This window comes from Plutella xylostella, chromosome 25 (assembly GCF_932276165.1).
Source record: "Plutella xylostella chromosome 25, ilPluXylo3.1, whole genome shotgun sequence".
NCBI classification, from domain to species: domain Eukaryota; kingdom Metazoa; phylum Arthropoda; class Insecta; order Lepidoptera; family Plutellidae; genus Plutella; species Plutella xylostella.
The window spans coordinates 972227-997645 of NC_064005.1; the positions used below are offsets into that span (position 1 = coordinate 972227).

At 41.5% G+C, this 25419-nt stretch overlaps 4 protein-coding genes across 5 annotated transcripts; 2 read left to right on the forward strand and 2 right to left on the reverse strand.

The window, feature by feature from the left end:
* Window positions 1–154: 154 nt before the first annotated feature.
* On the forward strand, window positions 155–4530 carry LOC105393340 (flavin reductase (NADPH)). 2 transcript variants are annotated; one of them, XM_011565081.3, is made up of 4 exons: window positions 155–291; window positions 621–695; window positions 932–1318; window positions 3075–4530. In XM_011565081.3, exons 2-4 carry the CDS (start codon window positions 623–625, stop codon window positions 3227–3229), a joined length of 615 nt encoding a protein of 204 aa, XP_011563383.3. In that variant the 5' UTR covers window positions 155–291; window positions 621–622; the 3' UTR covers window positions 3230–4530. The 2 variants fall into 2 exon arrangements, with proteins under 2 accessions (XP_011563383.3, XP_011563385.3); XM_011565083.3 differs by having other exon boundaries at window positions 254–379.
* A 1095-nt stretch (window positions 4531–5625) lies between these two features.
* On the reverse strand, window positions 5626–9559 carry LOC105393341 (mitochondrial GTPase 1). The gene is made up of 3 exons (XM_011565084.3): window positions 8719–9559; window positions 8209–8396; window positions 5626–5934 (listed from the first exon to the last, which is right to left on the reverse strand). Exons 1-3 carry the CDS (start codon window positions 9329–9331, stop codon window positions 5734–5736), a joined length of 1002 nt encoding a protein of 333 aa, XP_011563386.3. The 5' UTR covers window positions 9332–9559; the 3' UTR covers window positions 5626–5733.
* An 820-nt stretch (window positions 9560–10379) lies between these two features.
* LOC105393342 (ribosome quality control complex subunit NEMF homolog) lies at window positions 10380–21042 on the forward strand. Its single transcript, XM_048630302.1, has 18 exons — window positions 10380–10542; window positions 10762–10933; window positions 11415–11617; window positions 12532–12668; window positions 13775–13950; window positions 14292–14486; window positions 14769–14951; window positions 15286–15497; window positions 15766–15961; window positions 16237–16415; window positions 16669–16840; window positions 17493–17616; window positions 17986–18212; window positions 18343–18433; window positions 18674–18900; window positions 19308–19460; window positions 19894–20021; window positions 20506–21042. Exons 1-18 carry the CDS (start codon window positions 10487–10489, stop codon window positions 20702–20704), a joined length of 3030 nt encoding a protein of 1009 aa, XP_048486259.1. The 5' UTR covers window positions 10380–10486; the 3' UTR covers window positions 20705–21042.
* A 553-nt stretch (window positions 21043–21595) lies between these two features.
* On the reverse strand, window positions 21596–24932 carry LOC105391559 (juvenile hormone esterase; the record flags this gene model as incomplete). Its single annotated transcript, XM_048630375.1, has 5 exons — window positions 21596–21743; window positions 22037–22825; window positions 23080–23292; window positions 23414–23760; window positions 24744–24932. Coding segments are annotated over 5 exons (1686 nt in total), but the record flags the coding sequence as incomplete, so codon positions are not given.
* Between the last annotated feature and the right edge of the window lie 487 nt (window positions 24933–25419).

Sequence of the window (25419 nt, forward strand, 5' to 3'; positions counted from 1 at the left end):
TCTACCAAAATGGTATTTTTTCTTTTAGTGGTCGATACTATTATGCTACCAAGTTATACAGTATTTTATGTGACAGTAGATTCTAGCAGCTGATAATTATTATGAACTTTAAAACACGGATAATAAGGTTGAAACTAAGAAACCAATAGCAATATTAAACAGACTGATGATTGTATCATTATTTGGTCGTACAGTTATTACATGTTATCAGCGAAATCGAAAGTGCCGGCCGCTCATTTATCATACGTAAATTGATAAAACTGATCACGTTTGCAAGATTATTGATATCCGGTGAGTGCATTCACATTATCACACACACTTCTTCCTATACCACTCAACGTGTGTTAAAGTTCAAGCTTTTGCAACTGTCTCGACACAGGTGAGGTCTTTTCTACTTCGATTGAATAACAAGTGCATTTATAAACCAAGCGATCCATTAAAACTGTAGCAGTTCTTGTGAAGTTGTTCTACCGGTTAAACCTGTAATTTGGTTTAGTGCTGCATCATTGACCGCGGTTTTCCTTGAAGACGATATTGCACAGAATCTACTTTTATTTACTTACTGTTAATTATTTTTTAAAGTGTTGAGCTGTTAATTGAGCCAGTGTTTGTTTGTGCAGCAATGAAGAAGGTCGTGATTTTCGGTTCCACGGGCATGACGGGGGTGTGCGCGCTCGACGCGGCCGTCAAAAAAGGTAACTCATCATACCTACCTACCTGCTAATGTGTTGTTGTTTTTTAGTTTAAACTTTTCCATCAGTACTTTTCCATTTCCTGTTTTTTATTTTTTGTTCAATAGATTCTTGTATGAATCATATGAGAATTAAGACTGTTTTAAATATACGGAAATTTGTAATAGAGTAAAGGCTATATTATCTAAAATTGGATGTAGGCCTATAGTAAAATAATATTTCACTCTATTTTTTATCAGGTTTAGAAGTGCGAGCATTCGTGCGAGACCCAGCAAAGGTGCCAGAGCACTTGAAAGACAAAGTAGAGATCTTCCAGGGCAATGTCCTGGAACCTGACTCCGTCATGGAGGCGGTTGAGGGGGTAAACGGAGTTGTCATTCTCCTCGGAACAAGGAACTCTCTGGAGCCTACGTCAGACATGTCCGAGGGTACAAAGAACATCATTGAGGCTATGAGGGCCAAGAATGTGAAGACTGTCTCTGCATGCATGTCTACGTTCCTCCTGTTTGAGCCGAGCAAGCTGCCGGAGAGGTTCAAGAATGTCAATGATGACCACAAGAGGATGCACGATGCTCTGAAGGAGTGCGGCCTGAACTGGATTGCTGTGCTGCCTCCTCACATCGCTGGTAAGTCTATAATTAATAAATTCTCTAAGTACTACATTCCTAAAATTATATTTAATTGATTCAGTCTAAGTCCACTACTATTTATTAGTAATTATCAAGTCCTCCAGGAGTGGTGGTTCAATGGTCCATGAGTAATTAATTTAGGTAAACTATTTATAATACATACATTGTAGGTACCATCGGCCCTTATTGTATGTAAATAAATTTGGTAATTCATTATCTTTTTTATAAACAAAATAATTGATATAATTTATGTAAAATACTCTTGCCAATAATTAATTATAATTAGAGTAACCTAAAAAAACCGGCCAAGTGCGAGTCGGGCTCGCGCACAAAGGGTTCCGTAGCAGCAAAATTACAGTTAAATCAACCTATCTCAAAAACTATAAGAGATACTTTGATCAAACCAAAAATCGTTGAAAGAGTTAATTAGCATGCATCACCTCTATTTTTTTTAGAATTTTATACCCCGTAGTTATAAAAATAGAGGGGGGGGGACATACTTTTTACGACTTTGAGAGCTGATATCTCAAAAACCGTTCACTTTAAGAAAAATGTTTTTTAGAAAACTTTATATCATTTTAAAAGACCTTTCCATTGATACCCCACACGGGTATGTACATCGAAAAAAAAAATTTCATCCCTCAGTTACATGTATGGGGGGCCCCAACCCCAATTCTTTTTTTTACTATTTAGTGTCATATTTTTGTAGCGGTTCATACAACACATATTCCCATCAAATTTCATCACTGTAGTACTTATAGTTTCCGAGTAAATCCGCTGTGACAGACGGACAGACGGACAGACGGACATGACGAAACTATAAGGGTTCCGTTTTTGCCATTTTGGCTACGGAACCCTAAAAAATACTTTTTGTTTACAAAGTACTTACCTACCTACATTTAGTTGTCAGCTGCAGTAATCGCATCCTAACTAATATTATAAATGCGAAAGTAACTGTGTCTGTCTGTCTGTCTGTTACTCTTTCACGCCAAAACTACTGAACGGATTTGAATGAAATTTGGTATACATATTGTCTAGCTAGACCCTGGGAAAGAACATAGGCTACTTTTTATACCGGATTTCCCACGGGAAAACTTTTTAATGCGAAGCGAAGGGCGCGGGAACAGCTAGTATCCTAACTAATATTATAAATGCGAAAGTAACTGTGTCTGTCTGTCTGTCTGTTACTCTTTCACGCCAAAACTACTGAACGGATTTGAATGAAATTTGGTATACATATGGTATAGACCCTGGGAAAGAACATAGGCTACTTTTTATCCCGGAATACCCACGGGAAAACTTTTTAAGGCGAAGCGAAGCTCGCGGGAACAGCTAGTCCTATATAAATATACAAATACCTATGTAAGATATATATTTCCTTTCTGAGAAAACGCTTTTGGCGAAAGTTTTAGGTGATATCTTGTCTATATCTGAGTCCAGGATTACGTTATCAGACCTTAGAAACATCGATGTTATCAATGAAATGACTATATCGCGCTTAAATGCCGACCAAGGAACATAATTTTTCTTAATCTACTCCTAAGGAATTCTGCCTCACGGTAACTTATGCCTAGTTTCACCATAGTCTGTTAGATCAATAACACCCCTGTTACAATATAATATACGTCATTTCCATCCTAAATTCTTGACAGATGTGTCAAAAGCCAACAAGTAATCTCTTCTTACGATCTAACAGAGTATGGTGAAACTAGGCCTTAGCAATGCAAACCAACCACCCAACCTTTATTTCCAGACGAGCCGAGCGCCGAGATCACAGTGGTCGTCAACCCGGACAAGGGTCCCGGACGGTCCATCTCCAAGCTCGACCTGGCCTCCTTCATGATCGATTGTCTCAGCGAGCCCAAGTACTACAAGAACACTGTCGCGCTGTGCAATGTGGGGAAGTAGAACCTTTGCACAGTAAGTAAAAGCTCCCACACATAAAGTCGATACGGCGTCGTACAACTCTCTCGCTCTCTCCCATTGAACACCAGCGAGAGGAAACAAGACATGTTTATGTGTGGAAGCCCTAAGTGCTGTTTCACCATCACACTGGCATAATTTAACCCTCAATCTGCCTTATATGGAACCCTTGTTTTGAACTGAGTTAAGGGCGAAAACATAGTCGTGTGCAGCCATAGCTATGGCCGATTAAGGGTTTAGTACCTATGGCATGATCAACTGTTATAGGTAGTTAAGGTAGCAAATTGATTCCGCTTGAGGTGTCATTGGGTAGGAATGTAAACTACCTATATTTGTTGTATAATTTGATATCAAAAACCATCGCCAGAACAACCAATGAGGAATATAACGATAAAAAAATATTATAAGGGTTGAGATTAACTATGCTGTGGGGTAGATGTAGCTAAAAGTTACAATTAGGCTATACCTTTTTATATTTTATCTCCAACAAAATCAAATGACTTTAATATAAATGTGTTAAGTGTGTGATGGTGGAATCGCTCATATGTTAAATTAGTTTAAGTACGTATGTGCTGTGTAGTATTTAATGAAAGCTGTGACCTCTGTGTAATTGGAAGCAACCGTACTTTAAAATATGAATTCTTGACTGAATGCTTAAGTTCCATTTTATGTAGGAATTTGTCACTTGCGAATTGCCCAACTAATTATTCATTCAATGTATTTTAGGTATACAAACACTTACCTAGTTTTACCAAAGTAGGTCAGTGCCGGGATACCTAAGTACATTATATATGCAGATATGTAAATTTCTGACCGAGATAGGTATAAATTAATTCAAATCAAATTGTATTCTGGTCAAGTACAGGTCAAAATTTAGTTAAGTATTTCGTTACATACTGGGATTTGTCTGATGTCCTAGTGGTTTTGATTTATTGATTATTGATCTAGGTACAGTGGCCTGCACATAAACCTAACCCCTGTTAGAGTTTCACTGATAGGGAGTCAGATTTATTTGCAGACCACTGTACAATATAATACACGTTTTTTTTTAAAATTATTTTTAAGATTTTTAACTGTGAGGTAATCTAGAAGGCTAAAGCAATATTTTTATTGTATTACAAGTGGTTATCTCAGTTATTTTATCTTGAAATGTCGCATTTCCTTGACATTTAAAAGTACCCGGTTGCAAAAATAAACTGCCTGTTATTACTATTACGCACAGCATTTTATATAGCATTTAGTCATAAGAGAATACTTATACCTACTTTACATAAAGTGTAATATAATATATTATTTTATGTTGATGCTGTTTAAGTATAACTACGTTTTTCATTATTAAATTCCTGAATTTATAAGAGAACAACATAAATTTTCAATAAAACTGCATCGTTATATTATGAACTGTTACTTATTGTGTTTTAATTAACTAATTTATTGGTAGATTGCAGATTTGAAACACGTGTGCAATTAATGTAATTTAAGATGCTAGGTAGTATTAAATACTCCGTAAATTCATGGGCGATTTTGAAACAGGTCCCAATATATTATAAACATTCCAACACTTCGACACATGGTCGCTTTTTTAGTATCTACTTTGAGTTGGTAAATAGGTAGGTATGTACGGTAAATACCTATGACTTATCAAATAACACCTAATCTGCTAGTCAAAAAAAGCGGTATTGGCTCCTGATATAATATTTTAAATTGTGGCGTGTATTTTAGCCATCATCAAGACAGGGTAACAATCGGCAGCTATCTCCAGAAGCCACCTGTATTCCTGTAACATGTTTAGATATCCTTCTGGCTCCATGTTATACAAGCTTCATGTCATTGTTTTTTCCTTCAGTTATTGCATCGTTTTGATAACTTCCTGTAATTTGTGTGCAGTTATGCCATTTGGAGTTCCGGCGCTTTATTTCATCATGTTTTGAAATTTTAAAATTCTAAAAACTTATCATCACTGTCTCGTATTTATGTGTATTTATGCCATCATTTGAACAAACAGTCCATAGAGAAAATAGCACTATAAAACAGTCAAACATAGACAGACGTGACCATAACTTTTGTTAACATGAAGTGAGAGGCCGTTATTATTCTGGGGCTGATCAGTCTTTTTATCTCCTCAGCATCCAGTACTCTGTGTCAGCATCTCAGGCCCGGGGTCTGGCACCATATGCTGAAGCATCTACTACTCATACAAATTATCCTACCCTAATAAAGGTTCACGTAAAAAATCTACTGAACATATTTTGATGAAATGATGATGAGGGTGTGCAGAAAGCTGATAACCCCTCTTAAAATTATCCCGGCTTTCCTACGGGGAAACTTAAGACAAAGAGAAGCATGCGGGAACAGCTAGCCTATTATTAAAAGAAACCAACCTCAGTAAAATTCTCATCCATCTATTAATCTCATAAACCTAAAACTTAACAACGTTACAAACTAAGCTATATTTACAAGTCAACTATCCTAATTTTCCAACTCCAACATTATCCTTGGACGCTCTCTTTGGCCCTATCCTTGAACCGGAGCAGGTCTATATCCAGGAGCGCCCGGCCGAGCTCGCCGGTCCGGAAGGCGCGGATCATGGTCCGGGCCGACTCCAGGAAGTCCGGCACGTCCCGGACCGTCCCGTCGTAGTCCCGGACGCGACGGATGCGGTTGAACTTGCGCGCGCCCGCTATTAGTACCTGGAAGAATTTCATTTTAAATAAGATTACAAAGTAAGAGTACCTAGGCGCACAAAAAAGCACAATAGGCGCCCTCATCGCTATGTCTTCCAGGCTACCTTTAAGTGAAGGAAAGAGAGCCTATTTAGGCAGTTTTAAAATTCGAGTCTTATCATAAATGAATGACATCGATTTCGTTCCGAAATAATAACGAACTTGCCAATTTAATATAGACAGTACGACATGCTTAATTTTCCATTTTACATCGCTCTGGTAGGTACTTATAGTAATACACGCTGACCCTTGACCAACCCAACTGTATAAAAACCCTAGTACGCAGTATATTTACATAAATTCAATAAATTACGTGGGTGTTGCGTACTTAATAGAGCACTTGGCACAGATCTGAGTGGTCGCTGTGACCTTTGGACGAAGCGTCGTAGGTATAATTGTAATAAATATGCACCTTTGCGTATCTGAAAACCACTGCGGGTTGAGCAGTGGTTTTCATGATAACTGTGTCCTAATAGCTACCCTGATTATACCAACAGAGTAGAGTGACGAGACAGTATCCTCGGCCAATGAACGGCTAGAAATTGAAGGAGTGCTCGGCCGAGGATACTGTCTCGCCATTCTACTCGGTAGGTGTAATCTATTCTGAGAGGGGGTGAAGTTCCTGGACGTCGCTTCTCCGAGTGGAACATTTGTACATATCCCCTTAATTTCAGGTCAGCCGGTAGGTGTAATCAGGTTATAACATACCCATGCAATATGTAACATGAGCTATAGTTAGTAGCATAGAACAACGCGGACTCGGGTGTACCCTCGGGAAGCGTCATAGCGATCTTTCTTGATACAAAAAAGTCTGCCAATTTTTGCGGGGGGAAATTTTGCCGTTTACCATGATTATGTCCCATTTGACATGTCATTATGAGTTTTAATTCCCAGCAATAAGGGTTATGTGAAGTGACATTTAATAATGAACACAGTGTCGTCATTTTTATTTCCAATGGATGTAACAATTATCGATAAGTGTTATCGATGAATTCGAGATCATGGGTTGGAAATACTAATTATAAATTATTTAAATTATGAATTAAACGAAGCATTTATTAATAATTATAATAATTTATGTATTAATTATATTATGTCCCCACTGCTGGGGCACGGGTCTCCTTCCAATGAAGGAAGGATTCATGCCTAGTCCACCACGCTGGCCAAGTGGGGGTTGGTGGACCCCAACACAAGCAAGCTTGTGCTGAGAGAGTTGTCGGGTAAGTGGGCAACCCGACTGGCAGATGTTTTCAAGCCGCCCGAAGGCCTCTGGCTAGGCTTAACGACTGCTGCCGAAGCAGCAACCGGGACCCACGGCTTAATGTGCCGTCCGAAGCACGGAAGCGTCCAGAATAGAACCACTTGAAATCAGTCACCCATCCAATGGCTGACCGTGCCAGTTGTTGCTTAAACTCAGTGATCAGTTACGATCACTGAAGCCCGCTCGACTACGTTGCAATAAATTGTGAGATCCTTTAACTATCACCTTTTTTTTCGATCAATACATAATATCTACTTACTGGTACATCACTATTGCATTTTTTTGACATTGGTTGCTAGGCAACTGCTAATAACAATAAACCATGACCAAATCTATGATCAAATCCGGAATCCGGATATTCTATGAATTGAAGCTGTCATTTTAGTATGTAAACAAATCATTTTCTATGAAACGAACGCTTTGCCAACTAGATTGAGTCTAGTGAAAATTGAGACTGCAACTAGTTTTTATAAATCGGTGGGCCTTTCTGGCCTACCACCCCGCCAGAGGGGAACGTCTGCCTATTTCGTCTCCAGACCATTCATACTCAATGGTTAGTAGGTAAGTAGTTTGCGATGTAGAATACAAGTAGTATAAAAATACGTAAAACCTAGCGTGAAGCCTGCCAAGCTGCATTAGAACTCTTTTCTATAAATAAAATAAATATCTGCAATTTACTTGATCACCTTGAAAGTAACTAACAATTTAGTACTCATGTGTCGTATTTAGCCAGTACATATTACACCATCATAGTATGAATTTTATTATATTGAATGCATTTCTATTTTCTATGGCAATTATATTTTAAACAGAGTTCTTTTGTATTTAAGTGTATGTAGAATTTCATTTCCAAAACATTTATTTAACTTCACCATACGTTTTTCTTTTTTTAACTTCAGGATAGCATAAATATTAAATCTAATGCTGTGGTCACTAAAACTATTTTTCAATAACTTTAACTCTAAAGATACTCAACCTACCTCATTAATATCATCAGTGGGCTCCTCCAACCCCATGTAGACGACATATTTGAACTTCCCGTGCTTGTTGAGCCAGTACAGCAGGTAGTCGGCGATGGCCTCCTCGCCCACGAGGTGGTCCTGCAGCGAGGCACACAGCGCCAGCTTCAGCCCCATCTCCATGTCCGAGACTGTCGGTTCGAGGATGCCTGGGGAGGTGAGAGGTTTGTTGGTTAGGATGTGGGGTAAGTAAGATGTGTAGTAATAATATGAGGTAGGTATTGGTTTTTTGGCCTAAGATGTCCATTTTGGGTTCAATTTGAAATATATGGATGCTAGGTTGTAGTCATAAGCAAAACAAAGATAAGATTAGTTTTATGCAAGGAAGAGTAGACTATATCATGTGATAACCAGCATTTTAGGCTATTCCTTCCTATCATATTTGGTTTTGGGAATGCAGTAGTTAGGTACCTACAAGGAAATGCAAGTAAGGCAGAGCAAGAAAATGTATGTACGTAAAGCCATATTTACCTGGAGTATCAAACATAAAGATCTTGGGGTCATGATTGATCTTCATCTTCATGTGCATGCTGCGCGTGACGCCAGCCACAGCACCCGTCTGTAGCGAGTGCGCCCCGCGCATGTTGGTTGACCGCAGCATGTTGATCAGAGACGATTTACCCACGTTCGGCACCCCAATGATCATCACATTGAAGTCATCCTCCTCGCTTCTGTTGAACCTGTTGGAGCTCTTTATCAAGTCTATCATTATGGGTTTTATAGACTTAATGCCTCTGCAGTGCTGGTCTTTGCAGTTGGTGTATATGACGTTTTGTAAGTTGTGTTCTTCGCGTAGCTGGTCCTTGATTTTTGGGATGAGGGAGGGGATGGTGAGGTCCTTCTTGTTGAGGACGAGGATGTGCGGCTTGGCGCTGGTCACGCTGCTGCTGAAGACAGGATTCCTTCCCGTGAAGGGGATCCGCGCGTCGTGTACCTCAATCACACAGTCTACAGACTTCAGCGTGCGGTCTATCTGCTTCAGACCCTTGTTCATGTGCCCCGGGAACCAGCGGAGAAGGTTCTTGCTGATGTAAGGACATTTCTTGCGGAAGTTGTAAGCTGCCGCATCGAATTTTGTCGCCATTTCGGTGAAATTAAGTGTTTGTTTTGGTCGACTTTGAGGTTATGTTTGGGAAGAAGTAATGTTTTTTTCAAGAAAAGTTGAGATGAAATTTAGTTTATTTACATTTTATCAACAATATATGAAACATTACAAGTTTTAGCACTGCCTCTCATCTATATTTCCTAGAAGGAATGAAAGAATAAACACAAAATACGAACGAACAAAGTGGAAAAAGGACAAGGATAAATAAAACAGCTGACTGTCAATGTCATAAACGACACAGACAACACTTTTCCTGTGCTGGTCTGACTTTCTGGCCTCAGGCTGGTCAATATAACTGAAGCTGAGCCCTAGGCCATCTTCGCGTGGCTGTTGTGTGGAGGCCTGAGGCCAAGAACATACCCTATGTCCAATTGTCAACTTATGACGAAATGTGTTGTAACTATGAAAGGGCCGCGTGAGAAAATGTACTTATCATTTATTTATGAACTACTAGGTGAATGTGGACTCCCGTCTAAACACTGAGTAACCGCCCCGCCTCCGCTGGACTACAATCCACTGCCCCGCACACTTGCTCAATGAATGTCCGTTTAGCTTCTTGATGGATCTGTCACTAGTATTCTGTGTGTCGATAATCTGACAGCAGACTTTTGACAACGCACTAGTTGGTGGTGTGTTGTGTTTAGATTTTCATCAATTTACTAAACAAATTTAGAAGCCCCTCTGCCCCTGTGCTGGTCTGACTTTCTGGCCTCAGGCTGGTCAATATAACTGAAGCTGAGCCCTAGGCCATCTTCGCGTGGCTGTTGTGTGGAGGCCTGAGGCCAAGAACATACCCTATGTCCAATTGTCAACTTATGACGAAATGTGTTGTAACTATGAAAGGGCCGCGTGAGAAAATGTACTTATCATTTATTTATGAACTACTAGGTGAATGTGGACTCCCGTCTAAACACTGAGTAACCGCCCCGCCTCCGCTGGACTACAATCCACTGCCCCGCACACTTGCTCAATGAATGTCCGTTTAGCTTCTTGATGGATCTGTCACTAGTATTCTGTGTGTCGATAATCTGACAGCAGACTTTTGACAACGCACTAGTTGGTGGTGTGTTGTGTTTAGATTTTCATCAATTTACTAAACAAATTTAGAAGCAGAGGGACATCAATGCTGATAAAATGAAGAACCGATTCAATACCTACGATATAGTATGCATGGTGACGGAGTTGCAGAGGTAAATTATGATGAAATTCCAACCCAAATTACGACCTCTATTTACTTCGTGAGCGCTTTCCAAATTGCTGTAAAACTATATTGTCTAGCCTTTTATTACTTTCAATTTCATTTCCTCGTAAAAGCAACTACCAAATAGCTTGAACCAAACCAATCAGCTTTACGCAGTTGCGTTATTAAGTACACCTAAATCTTAATGAAAATCCCAACAAATTTTCAGGTTGGTTGGCATGAGAGTGAACCAAGTGTACGACATAGACAACAAGTCGTACCTGATCCGGCTGCAGCGCTCGGAGGAGAAGGCCGTGCTGCTGCTGGAGTCCGGCAGCCGCTTCCATACCACACAGTTTGAGTGGCCCAAGAATGTTGCTCCCTCTGGGTTTACTATGAAGGTGAAGAGTGTATAAAATGTTGATTAAATGTAAAAAAACTAGGAGGACTGAAGCTAGAAGATTCAAGGAAGATTCTATTAAGATCATCCAGGCAGATACCATAGACCAGCAGTCGGATGATCACAATACATCATTTACAAAAAAAAGTCTAGTAGTTGGTAGTAGAAAGTCATCATAAGTACAGTCTGCCATGCATACTGCTGACCCCCCTCACACGGTATCCCTACCATGCTGACTCTGCCCTTATAGTTTACTTTTATGAGGCTCAATATTATCATCTTCTACACACTAGTACACACTTGACCCTAAAATTTTCTTTTGATGATAAGATTACCATTTTTGTAAATATGTGTTTCTTTGTATAAGCTTTGTAACTTTTTTTCTTGTGAGTACACAAATAAAGAATATTCTATCTATCTTATATACATAAATTATGATATTATGTATAATTTTACTAATTTGTCTATCACACATTACACAGCTCCGCAAACATCTCAAGAACAAGCGTCTAGAGAAGCTAGTCCAGCTAGGCGTGGACCGCGTAGTGGACCTGCAGTTTGGCAGCGGCGAGGCGGCCTACCACGTCATACTGGAGCTGTATGATAGGGGCAACATTGTGCTCACTGATCACGAGCTTACCATATTGAATGTGCTAAGGCCGCATGTGGAAGGGGATAAAGTTAGGTGAGACTGTTATCAGAATATCATATGAAAGCTTGGTTATTAATTACTATTCCCACTGCAATTTTTGTTATAATTATAATATTGGTCTGTAAATGTCACAAAATTATCTATATTATTTCCTAACGATATGCTTACTTATATATCTGCGAAACCTACACCAAGGCTAATCCTATTGTAAGAAAAAAACATTAGTATCCAATAAACTAACAGAGTATTTGAAGTATTTGCGGGTTAGCCGCAGCTGAGTCGCGCACCGCCTCGCGGCACACCGCCTGCTCCCTCCACGCACAGCGAGGGCCTCGGCCTCTGCTGCATACCGCCTGCTGTTGATGACTGCAGAACTTTCCTTCTTAGTGATTCAGCGGCCTGGCGCGCCTGTCGCACTCGCCGCCTGCTGTTCCACATCCGAAGTCTAGGGAAAGAATGTTGGCCGATTGCTCTTCGGGTATCTTCGCCGGTAGCTGATCGCGCGCCGGTCTCGTGCCTGTCGCTCGGTCCCGCCGCGCCTGCCCCGGCCGTCCTCGAAGTTGCAGCGAACCGCGAGCCTATCGACTCGCATCTCTCGCTCACTGCTCCGCTTGCCATTTGAGACTTGCCCACATACTGTATTAATTATTTCGCCCCCCGCCAAATAAACTTATTCACCTTTCACCCGTGGTGCGTAAATTTTATCCCATCCTCGTCGCCATTGAAGTATTTGCGGGTTAGCTAAGACAATAATAAATAATAGAAATACGTATTTGCTTGTTAGCCGCCATTTTATTAGTAGTCTGACAAGAGATGACCATAGACTACATAGAGGATGACCATAAACACATCAGTATTGCTCTAGGTTTGCAGTAACTTTAACATTCAATAAACTAACAGAATATTTTTGCAACATATTTAATTAAATACAATAAATATTGTTGTAGGTTTGCAGTAAAAGAAAAGTACCCGCTAGACCGCGCCAAGACGAGCTGCGAGCCGCCGCTCGGGGACGCGCTGCGGCAGATTCTGGCCGGCAGCAAGCCTGGAGACAACCTGAAGAAGATACTCAACCCTAATGTTGGTAAGAATACAGTTATATTTTATTCTTCTACTAACCATGTCAGTGACAAAAACTACAGCTGGAATAAGCTTTTCAAAAAGAATTTTATTGTTAGCACAATATTTATAAAATTTAATCAAATATAAATAAAAATAAATATAAACTTTTAAACGATAGAAGAAGAAGAATATAAATTAAATATCCTCTTCACATCATATAAGGTCAGAAAAGTATTTTAATTTATTAAAATCTAATAGACAGATTTTGATGAAACTTTCTCCTTGAATCCTTACATACGTCCATGAATGGCATGAATGTAGTATTTATCTACAGCTATTAAAGCTTATAACTAATTTACCGACATCAGGTTACAAGATGAAACCAAAAAATATATATAAATATAAACAAACAAAAAACCCGACTGCACGCTAAAAAGATGAAAACAAGCCCCAATGTTAATGGAAAGTATCGCAGGCGGGGACCAGCAGAGGGTTCACCATTTAGCTGAATGTTACTTAGATAGGTTTTACTTAAATACCTTGTGTGGCGGTGATGTTGGTCCCCGCGTGCGATACTTTCCATTAACATTGGGGCTTGTTTTCTTCTTTTTAGCGTGCAGTCGGGTTTTTTGTTTGTTTATAATTATATTTTTTTATTTGTAACTTTTTAGTTGTTTTTATATTTTGAAATTTTATGTCAGTACTCGGGTTTTAGTTTATGTTATTGTTATTAAATTTTTTATTTCAATAATTTTGGTGTTGTGATTCAAATACCTACAATATGCATATTTTTGTAATGTGCTAATCAAATCCTTTCATTTGATACCCCACACAGCATAGTTGGAAAAATATTATTTTTTCGACCATCACTTTGTGTCCTGTAGAGGGCGCTACATACATTTTAATGTAACGTCACATAGCCTATAACCATCGCGCAATCAATACCCTTCTAACGATACCTCATACATCAAAATCTATCAAGCCGTTTAGGCTACAGGAGGGAACAAAGAAACAGACCAACATACATACAAACATACATCGAAAAACATTACCCTCCTCCTTCGGCAGTCGGGTAAAAAAAATGCTATTTTAAAATCTTCATAATAACTATTTCCACCTACCCCCCAGAATACGGCCCAGCGATCATAGACCACGTGCTCCTAGAGCAAGGCCTGGCCGGGAACCTCAAACTGGCCAGAGACAACAAGCCAGGGCTTCAGCTGGAGGATACTCTGCCTCGTCTAGAGGAGGCGCTGAGGCAAGCGCAGCTGCTGATTGATAGAGCCAGGAGTGAGGTCCATAAGGTAAAAAACCTGTGCCTTTCTAATAATAGTCTAAAGAAATAAAAATGTTGATCTAGGGTTTTTCCTGCTTCGCTTCTATAAAGTATTTAGAATTAATCATGTGCTACTGGCCGAATTTTGACCCATCTGTATGCACGTAGGACTGTCACGACAAGAGAAAGATAGGCGCAGGACCGCCTACTTTCATTAATTTAATTCACTTTTCGGGTATAGAACGGGCGTCCTCTGACCATAGAACAAGGTTTAGTAACTAACCTGAAGCTGTCCAGAGGCAATAAACCGGGGTCACGGACATTAACTCAAAATCACACTTTAACTCATGACCTATTCAATGTTACCAGGGCTACATAACCCAGAAGAAGGAGGAGCGACCAAGCCCCGACGGCGAGGCACCCAGCTACCTGCTCACCAACCAGGAGTTCCATCCAAAGTTGTTCAGCCAACACAAGGACCTGCCGATAGTTGAGTTCGACAGCTTCGATAGAGCTGTGGATGAATTCTTCTCGGCTTTGGAGGGACAGAAAATTGATATTAAGGTTTGCGGTTTATTTTTTATACTAGAAAATCATGTTATGAAAATAGCCTAACCACGGTCCTATAGGGGACCTAAAAAGTGTCTTCTAGCATTCTGGCTTCTGGTAATTGTGGTATTTCTGTACCAGTATCGGTTAATAATCATGATACATTTTAGACGTGTATATAGACATATCCAGGTTTAACAGCTTTTCGATCCTTTTTTGGACGCATAAGGTATTTTACAGAGCTAAACATAACTTCTACACTTTATTTCTCTTACCGTTATCCTTTCATCCCCACAGACAATCCAACTAGAACGCGAAGCCATGAAGAAGCTAACCAACGTGCGACAGGACCACGTCAAAAGAGTCTCCGAGCTAGAAAGCACCCAACTGAAAGACAAACAACGCGCTGAGCTCATAGCCAGGAACGAAGCGTTGGTGGAACACGCCAGGAGGGCCGTGCAGACCGCGCTAGCTGACCAGGTAGGTGGTTGCCGCTAGATGGCGCTGTTTAGTAGTTTGGGTTTTTGTTCGCTAGATGGCAGTAATCAAAAAAGATAGAAGTAGGATTGCGAGAACTATACTTTGTAAAATAAGGCATGGGCCCTATGTTATTTGATTGTCAATGTTGGTGTCCCTGTTTGGCTTATCATTTGTTTACCTAGTCACGTGTGCCATTTTATTATAAAAGAACAGATACTTAAATTTTCAGGCACTAGATGGCGCTAAATTCCTTTACTTATAATAAAATGTTCAGGCACTAGATGGCGCTAAATTCCATTACTTCTAATTTAATAACGATTTCCCCATTACACAGATGTCCTGGGACGACATCCAACTGCTAGTTAAAACGGCCCAAGAGAACCAGGACCCCATAGCATCGTGCATCACCAAGTTGAAGCTGGACATCAACCACATCAGTCTGTCTCTGTCTGACCCGTACGACGACGGCGAGGGGGAGGGAGAGAGCTTGCCGCCCATGACTGTTGATATTGATCTGTCGTTGACTGCGTTCGCTAATGCTAGGAGGTGAGGCATTCTTAGTTCATAGAATAGTTTAATAATATAAAATGCGATTAAATTAGGTTTTAAACTATGCGTTTGTACCTAAAAAATAAATCTACGGAACCCTTATAGGTTCATTTTCTTGTCCGTCTGTCTGTCTATCTATCAGGACCCTTTACGTGGTGTTGTGAACGTGAATCAATTTAAACACATTACGGGGCAAACGCTTATTTGGCGCTCTCAATTAAATCTTATTTATACAGTTCTTATAAAAAACGCTATTGTTCCCCAGATACTACGACCAAAAGCGTTCAGCGGCGAAAAAGCAGCAGAAAACCCTGGAGTCCCAGAACAAAGCGCTCAAGTCGGCAGAACGGAAGACCAAACAGACCCTCAAGGAGGCCCAGACCATCAGCAACATCAGTAAAGCACGCAAGACTTACTGGTTCGAGAAGTTCTACTGGTTTATCTCTTCGGATAATTACTTGGTGAGTTTTTGAGTGAGCCTCTTGTGTGTTTATGAGGTCCTGATATTTTTGGTCTCTGTTTTCGGGTTGATTTTGAATGACAAGGCCTCAGCCAGAGTGATGAGAGTGAGAGTCTTATAGATAGAGGTTTATGCGGCGGTAGATGTGTACGGCTGATGATCGATTATAATTATATTTATTTTGCTCTTTCGATCGATTAACATCCTGAATTTATGCCTACACATCATGCCTTACATTCACTAATTCTGTTTACAATAGATCTAACCTTCCCCCAGATAATAGCGGGTCGCGACCAGCAGCAGAACGAGCTGCTAGTGAAGCGCTACATGCGAGCTGGAGACATCTACGTCCACGCTGATGTCAGTGGAGCCTCTTCTGTCCTGGTGAAGCGAGCCGGGCTTTCCCCTCCACCTAGAGCCCTGCTTGAAGCGGGCCACGCGGCTGTTGCATACAGGTTAGCTCTTGGGTATTTCAGGGCGCCTTTTATACGGAGGCGATGAATGAATTCATGGATTTTGGCTGGTTCGAGTGTTTTCAAATGGAGCTCCTTGATGCTTCTGTATTCCTGGTACTTTTGTTTCTATGCGTAGATTTTTTTTTAATTCTTTTATATCTAGTATCTACTAATCCTCAATGAAACCGCAGCCCAATAATTCCCTTCACATTATTATTCTTACATTTCACTCCATCCTGCTCTCACCCCACAGTGTAGCGTGGGAAGCCAAGGTCCTAACCTCAGCGTGGTGGGTGCACGCTCACCAAGTGTCCAAGTCAGCGCCGACTGGAGAGTACCTCGCGACAGGATCCTTCATGATCCGAGGGAAGAAGAACTTTTTACTGCCTCAACATCTGCAGCTAGGCTTCGGGTTTATGTTTAGGGTGAGTTAAAATGAAATACTTACCTACTTAGGTAATGTTATGTACCTACTTATTTCTTGTACGAAACGTATATTCATTTTAACAGTTTACCCTAAGTACACGAAAGATGCCTGGCTACCCATAGCACAGGGTATCCTAGTTTGGGAGCCAGGAATCAAAATGTAAACCTACTTATGGCAAATAAACGTTTTTCATTTTCATTTCATTTTCAGTTGTTTATCTTAAGGTTGTTTGTGGCTTATGGGCTCCTGGTAGATAGTCGGATAAAGTTTATGGCGGAAATATGGCAAGCTTTGCAGTCAGCGATTGATAACAAATCTAACTGCCTAATCCTTATCCTGCCTTAACTGCACTCTATATAAATAAACGGTGACAAAAGCTAGTCCAGCTCTAGTATTTGCAATCTACACACTAAGAAGAAGAACCTAATACCCAGCCCATTTCACCATGAACAAAGCTAAACAATACAGAAGGGATAGCACGGGCCCATAAGACTTGAGAAAAGTTTTGAATCGCTCACATCACCACATCACGCAGCCTCAAGAGCGAGCGCGACGAAGAACTATGTCACGTCATAACCCTTCAGGCTGTTTCAAAAGTCACCCCCCTCCTTCTCTTCTCACCCTCTACAACCCCCCTACACCCCCCACAGCTAGAAGACAGCTGCATCGACCGGCACCGCGGGGAGCGGCGCGCCCCCGACGCCGCCAGTGACGCCATCAGTGACGTCACGTCCATGCAGGATGTGGATGAAGAGATCCTCGTGTCTGATGATGGTGAGCATAGCCTGTACTGTATGAAGAACACGAGAGTTGACTAAATGTACTGTATGTGTGGCTGTGTACACACACATGAATGAATGATAAGAGGGCATCGTCAATGCTGCATTATCTAGCACTAAGACCGCCTTTTGTGCCCAAATTAAGTTTTAAAGTAAAATTGATATTTATTTCTTGGTGTAACATTGTACAAATAATGAGAACTCTATCTAAGTATCGAGGATCTATGGACCGAGCGTTTTAGTATACCTTACTACCTACCTGTTCTACCTTGATGAATTACACATGACTTCGCTTAGGGATTTCTTTCTATCTATGTTCCATTAACACTATTACCTACCACTGACTAATTAATTACATTTACAGATGAGCCCTCAGAAAAAGACGACACAAAACCGCAGCCTCTTGAAGACAAACTGACATCAATAGCAGAAGAAACAACAAGGATTGAAATAAAAGATGAAAAGAGTGAACAAGAGAGAGAAACAGAGATAGAGTCACAGAAACAGGAGGGAGAGAACGAGAAAGAAGATAAGTCTGAGTCGGACAGTGATAGCTCTTCTGAGGATGGCTTCCCTGATACGCATATTAAGGTATTAACAAAATTAGTCCTAATTCTAATAAATTCATAAAAATATACTTATAGATTAGATCTGAATATTAAAAATATATTAATAGATTTATGCTGTAAGAGATTGAAAATACCTTTAATTTTGTTTGCAGGTTGACCACGGCACAGGAAAAGTTATAATGCAATCAAAGGCTAGAACAATATCTGAAGTATCTGACAGAAGTGAAAGCACCGTTCATTTAGGTAAGGAGACCAATTTACCTACTAAAGTATCACTCACTACGCTACTTCATAGATAGATTCTTAAAAATATGTGATTGGGAAAATAAATTATGTTCAAATGTTTAATAATTATATTATCTTTTCAAAATGTTTCTATCTTGGTAATGACAAATCCAAAAGTTACCATAATGATATCGAAGACAATATTAAGATAAATATTAGCGGTAAACTAACTGTGAATGTAAACTTTTTTTTCCACAGAAGACGAAAAACCACTGACCTTCCCAGCGCTTCCATCAAAGAAGGGAGGCAAGAAACAGAATGAGAAAGGCGGTAGACAGAAGGAACAAGAACGAAAACAGAAGGAACTAGAACAGAAACAGAAAGAAACGTCCAAGAGAGGACAGAAGGGAAAGCTGAAGAAGATAAAGGAGAAATACAGGAACCAGGATGAAGATGAGAGGGCTATGAGGTTGGAGATGTTACAGGTAATGTACATGTAATACTATAGGGAGTTTTATAAAAGGTTATATGTACCTACTAAACCGAAACGGGGTGATTCGGGGGTAATTCTGAACAATATTTCTCCTAAGACTATTGAAAATTCGTAAAAGATTTTTTTCTAATTTTGGTAATCATGTGCCTTTAGTATAAAAAATACATTAATTTCTAAAAGTCGTTGATCCAAAGGTAATGATCATTATGACCATGTGTCATCCCGTTTCAGATTACTATACTTTTTTTCCAACACCCTCAACGGATCATGTGATAATCTCAAACGGGTTCATATTACTATACCATTTTTACAACCCCCTATATACCTACTATTGTGATTGTGGAAGCCAATTTCAAACATCACCTCATCACCCCTAAACCCCTCCAATTCCGTCCACAGTCAGCCAACTCAGCCAAAGAGCCCAAGAAGGCGCTCAAGAAGGGCGCCCCCGGGGGCGGCAAGTCGCGCGCCAAGGCGGCCAAGATCCCGCAGCCGGCGCCCGTGCTGCTCGAGGCAGAGTCTGATGCTGAGGAGCCGGAGGTGGAACTAGAGGTAACTCGATAAGAAGAATTTTGGGATAGTGTAGTAGTGGGATTTCTCACTTTGGAATATTGTACAGAGATAAGTATGGAAGCAAAAGCGTTCATAAAAAAACATTTGATTGAAATTTTATGAATGTATTCACCTTTTCAAAGTATCTGTATATTTATTCGGGTACCGTAGAATGCTACAACTTTGCCTGGATTTTGAGGTTTTTTGTTCATGTAAACAAACCTATTTATTATTATAGATTACAATTACAATTAGTACTATCTTACGATTACGACACATAATAACGTCCACAAATATGTGTCCTCCGTTCCATCACACCTCTATACCTTATGTATAGGTATGAGTAATATGTCACCGAGTATATATCGAAAGTCTTCATCTTCTTATAAAATAAAAACTACCCCCTCATCACACTAACCCCCCTACCTTACAGGCGGACTCCCAGGCCACAGACGCGGACACGGAGCTCCTGTCCCAGCTGACGGGCTGCCCGCTCGCGGACGACGAGCTGCTGTTCGCGGTGCCCGTCGTCGCGCCCTACTCCACGCTGACGAATTATAAGTGGGTTTGTTTTTGGGACCTCCTGTAGATCCAGAATGAGCTCTGAGGCATCGTATCGTGACGCGACTTACTTTATGTAGAAGGTGGCAGGCATGCCTCCGAAATGTTGATTACTTTTCATGAGTTTCCAAAGGCCGTAGAACAAAAGTGTTTCAGAATGGAGAGCTGAGTCACCAGCTTTCGGCTTAAGCTGCGTACAGACCGGCCCAACGAACGCCAACGAACGGGTTTCGTTGACCTTCGTTGCTGCAATCTGCCCGTTGGGCGTTTGTTGGGCCGGTCTGTACGCATCTTTACGATACTTACCACTATTACAACACCGTTTAGAATAACAGGAACAGGCATTTGCAACATCCTATAGAATAACTAGAAGAGGCTTCAATGAAAAGTTTGCCAGATAGTGTGCTCAAAATATGTTAATTCTTCTCAACATTATTTTACTGAACATCTGTAGTATACTAATTTATTCCATATTCGTCCCCAGATTCAAAGTGAAGCTGACGCCCGGTACAAGCAAGCGAGGTAAAGCGGCTAAAACAGCCATCCAAGTGTTTCTCAAGGACCCCAGCTGTTCAGCGCGAGAGAAAGACCTACTGAAGGCAGTCAAAGAAGAAGATATAGCAAGAAACTTCCCTGGAAAAGTCAAACTTTCCGCGCCAAATCTGCATAAGAATAAGAAGTAAATACTCTTTGGTTGATGTGAACGTTGGACCAACGTTGCTTGGGTTTGTAAGATGGTGCCGTGTCGTTTTTCAACGTTATGATATTTTATTATATTTGTTTGTAAGTTGATTTTTAAATTAGCTCTCATTTTAGCATTTGAGATTTTGAGTTGTTGTCGCCCGTCCTATCTATTTAGGAAATCTGTAAGTGTAAATTTAATCAAATCGATTTTGTAATCAAAGTGGACGTTCATTTGTTAATATTTTATTTGAAGACTCATGTGATATTAATAATTTAATAAGTACAATAGCACTTTTCTTTGTTGCGTTGATGAAATAAATAAGGTGTATAAATACTATTTACATAAATTTCTTACTAATAGAATTATCTATACTAATTAATAATCTTACAATAAAAATAATTCACTTGCTGATGTTAGACAAGTGGAAGTAGACTATTGAGACATACGAATAGGGCGAGAAAGCACACATCCGTCCGCCATTTTCAAATTGTTTCTTTATCTGTGAGCGTCATACTATAGACCCTCAACTCTATTACATATACAGCTCATCGTAGAAAGTAATCATGACTTCCTCAGGTGTGAGTGGCTTCTACAACGGCTGTACCCTCTAGTACATGGTATAACAGCTTCAGATGATACCAAATACCTACAGAATTTTATGGATGCTGTATTTTTCGCTTTGCAATTTTCGTATCAAAATATGTATTATCTAAATATAAAGCTCATCGTAGAAAGTAATTATGGCTTCTTCATGTAGTGTGAGTGAACATAGGTACTCCCCTCTAGTCCATGATAAACACCCCCTTCAGATAATTTTATGGGTGCTTTATTTTTCGCCCATATTTCTATTTCATGCCAAAACTAGCATAAACACCTTATCTTTAGTACATTACATATACAGCTCATCGTAGAACGTAATCATGGCTTCCTCCCGCTCCGTCAGCGACTGCATGCGGTACCTCGGCTCCGTCACGTGCTGGTACCTGACCGAGTCCTGTGTCAGCGGCGGCCAGTGGCCCGGGTTCGGTGTCGGCCGGCTGCAAGGAAATGGGTTGTGGGTTTTTAAGGGACAATTGAAGAGCCAAGATTAGGTGGGGAGTTAAGAGCTAGGTCTGTTCAGATAGAAGCGTTTGCGTGCGATATTGAGCCTGTATGACTTATGTACTTGCTGCTGAGCATAATAGAGCTTATGTCTTATTAAAAGGGAACCGAGTTACATAATATGTCTAGTACCTTCCTACAATAAATTATTTCAGGGTAATTCTTTGCACTACATAGGTAGCTAAACTTAAATGTACTAGACGTCTAAACTAAATGTACTAAAACTTACCCATCCTTAATGAAATGCGCGAAGAAATTGAGCATCCACTCCCTCATCCTCTTATCTTGAGGCGCCCACGGCACGGTGGCCTTGGAGTTGGGTTTAAACACGTATAGCAAGTCCTCCCCATGTCCAACCCCATTCAGCGGAAACCCGGGACGCTCCAGCGGTCTGGTGGAACCCTCGTACTCAAACTTGTACACATACGTGTCAGCTGCATTCATCTCAGCGCGTCTCAAAGCCGTGTAAAGCGCTGGGTAGCTGTAAAGCGATTCTGAACACAACTGGATGAGACCTAGCAGCCGTGGCTTGTCCAGCATGTATTTCTTTACCAAAGTATCGTTCTTCTTAAAGATCTCAGATGGACTGCTCATGAATAATGCACAAATAGGCACGGTCAGGATTAGAGTATCGGGGACTTTGTAGACGATGTCGCTTTCGATGAAGTTGGGCTTGAAAGTCTCGCATTCTGCCGCTGTAAACCCAATCAGCATAGGAAGGTCTTTGCCTCTGCCTTTCCCGAGTAGCACATCAGGGTCTTTATCAACCAGTCTGGTGACTCCTTCGATCTTCTTCTCAACAATGGGGTAGAAAGACCCGAGTAACGTCATTTCCTGGAGTATTTTAGTGACGGCTAGTGACCGGCTGACTGAGGCCGCGGTGATGTCTCGCTGGATGACCTCGGGGTCCTCGGTCCGGATGCCGAGCAGGGAGAGGTAGGAGTAGGCCAGCACGTCGGAGTAGACCCTCGAGGTCGTGAAGAAGGCGGGGTACGCTACACCGCTCATTAGGATCACTCTGGAATGTTTAAGAGGTTTTGAGACGTATTAAAAAGAAGTCTATGAGCACGCATATACTAGAAAGTAGGTAGGTTAGTAGATTGCAAGTAAGTAGGTTGTGTATTATGCATTTGTCGTCCTTTTGATTGTTCTTTATATCTGCTTTGTAAATATGATGCTATGACTGGAAGGCCGAAGGCGTTAATCTTAACTAATTCCATTCCTTTCATGTCAACAGACGTTTACCCAACAACCCTAAACGACCCTTCTCACCTATGAAACAGCCCGTCAGTCTGCTTAGCCATCGACAGCAGGTGGGCAGCCGACGCCCCCGCGCCGTGCCCTCCCAGGGTCACATTCGTGTTGTCTCCACCGAAGTGAGCCGCGTTGCGCCGCACCCAGCGCAGCAGAGTCACCATGTCTCGGAGACCGGCGTTGCCTGGAGCCTGGCTCGTGTTCAGCGCCAGGAAGCCTAGGGGACCCAGTCTGGGGGGAATAGTTGGGTGTTTTAAGTGATAGTTTCACATAAATAGGTGTTAATATTAGACAGGATAGCAAAACTCTCTTTCGAAACTAAAGCATGCTTGAATTTTAAATACCAACTCACCTATAATTAAACGTGACAACCATAATCCCTTTAGTTATCAAATACTCCGGACCATGCACATCAGAGTCTCCAGAACCAAACGAGAATCCTCCTCCATGGATGAACACAAATACCGGGACCAGCTTCCCAGCCTCCCTTCTCCTCCTAGTCTGGTACTCAAAATCTTGCTCACTACCGGACAGTATCGGGAGGGCTTCTATGGGCGTGTGGACGTTGACGGTGATGCAGTCTTCGTCCATGCCCAGTGGCCTCATGATGGAGCCGTAGAAGGTGTCGTGTTGAGGGCAGACGGGGCCCTCGTGCCGCGCGTCCAGGTAGCCCTCCCACGGCTGTGGGGGCTCCAATTCCTGAGAAAAAGGGAGACACTTAAACCTTGACGGGCAGTCTTCAGAATGAAATTGGCTTATAATGGGGGTAGAGGAGTTAATGTCATGGGCTTTGGCTGTAGCCGGCTTGTTTGTCTACGGCTTATTGTTTGGAGACATATATGATCTCCGGGGTCTCGCAGAATAGAACCTAGGTGAACTATGGCATTTGGCGAGAGCTTCTAGCTTCTTTAAAAGATTTCACACAACGGCTCGCATTCATGTTATATGCGGATACCAATTCCACTACAACGATGATGTCCTCCACGCCAATACAACAACGGCCAGATAAATGTTACCTTGTACTGTCGCTCCTCTGTTCTGCTAACTGCTAGGACGTGATGGTACTATGCTCAGAATTCCCTAGCATTTGGCGAAAAGCGGAAACAGATACCGATGTTAGCTCATAGCTGATCTAATAACCTTAAACCGTCTTGCCCCCACCGGCGCAAGACTCGTGGGCCCGGCGCCGCCCGCACAGCCGCCCCGCCTCCGTGCGCGCCGCCAGCTCGTGGCACGACAGCGCTAGATCCTTCTGATTATGCTGGCAGGACTTCTAGTTAGATGAATCAAACGTTTGACGTGCTATATTTGGCTTATTAAAACTCCCGTCTCCTCTGTTCTATATGGGACTGCAGAATTCCCGGCATCCTCAGGTCCTTCCGAAGTGATACCTTGGCCACCCATTCGCATTCTGGCTAGATGCCCTACCTACAATACTACACCCTTAATGGCCCATCTGAAAGGATACCGATGCTAGCTGATCTAATAGCCTACCCTAAACCGTTGCTCCCCCACTGACGATGACGTGATGATACTATGCGCAGAATTCCTAGCAACTTCGGTGTTTTATCGTGACGATAGCTTGGCATTGGCATTCTGGCTTGATGTCCTCTTAGAGGATAAACTCTACTAGAGGAAAAAAGCGGAAACAGATACCGATGTTAGCTGATCTACTATCCCACCTTAAACCGGCGCTCCCCCACCGGCGGCGCGCCATACGGGACGCCGCGGAAGCTGCCGTACCCGCGCCCCTCGTGGGCCCGGCGCCGCCCGCACAGCCGCCCCGCCTCCGTGCGCGCCGCCAGCTCGTGGCACGACAGCGCTAGGTCCTTCTCCGCTGATGCTGTCAGGACTGGGGGGAAATTAGGATATTAGGAGTTTTAGATGAGCTTCATTAATTAGTAAGTATGTACCTAAAACTGCGGTTGCTGAGGACAGGACTGCGTGGCGCACTCTCGTGAAGGCCCTCTGTACCACAGGGGTACCTTTTAGGACAACAACAACAACCGAAAACTTTGTCTACGTAGATTATGCAAAGGTTATTGTGGGGCTGTGATTAGAATAGGGCATAGGCTAAGCATGATACAAATCTACTTACACCTATCCTCTATTAACATGCAATTTATTATGTTGCGTTCAATGTAGGTAGTAGGTTGAAAAAACTTACCAACAAGAATAATGGTTATTGACGCCACCAGCACGTAATAAGTAGAAATTCCTCTCATGATGAATCTCTGCCTATCTCTCCCGTAAAACTGATATTCCACTGGAGTCATCTTACTTATAATTTCAGCTCAAAAATCAAACAAGGTCATGAAAGTGAAACATTTATTCATTGTTTAAAAATATTCAAGTAAC

Coding starts and splice junctions, on each gene's coding strand:
- LOC105393342 (XM_048630302.1), top strand. CDS start 10,487: ATGAAGAACCGATTCAATACCTACGATATAGTATGCATGGTGACGGAG. Junction 11,618..12,531: donor GTGGAAGGGGATAAAGTTAG/GTGAGACTGTTA, acceptor ATATTGTTGTAG/GTTTGCAGTAAAAGAAAAGT. Junction 18,901..19,307: donor TGAGGTTGGAGATGTTACAG/GTAATGTACATG, acceptor TTCCGTCCACAG/TCAGCCAACTCAGCCAAAGA.
- LOC105393340 (XM_011565081.3), top strand. CDS start 623: ATGAAGAAGGTCGTGATTTTCGGTTCCACGGGCATGACGGGGGTGTGC. Junction 696..931: donor CGACGCGGCCGTCAAAAAAG/GTAACTCATCAT, acceptor ATTTTTTATCAG/GTTTAGAAGTGCGAGCATTC. Junction 1,319..3,074: donor GCTGCCTCCTCACATCGCTG/GTAAGTCTATAA, acceptor CTTTATTTCCAG/ACGAGCCGAGCGCCGAGATC.
- LOC105393341 (XM_011565084.3), bottom strand. CDS start 9,331: ATGGCGACAAAATTCGATGCGGCAGCTTACAACTTCCGCAAGAAATGT. Junction 8,397..8,718: donor CTTTATGTTTGATACTCCAG/GTAAATATGGCT, acceptor TCACCTCCCCAG/GCATCCTCGAACCGACAGTC. Junction 5,935..8,208: donor CCACTGATGATATTAATGAG/GTAGGTTGAGTA, acceptor AAATTCTTCCAG/GTACTAATAGCGGGCGCGCG.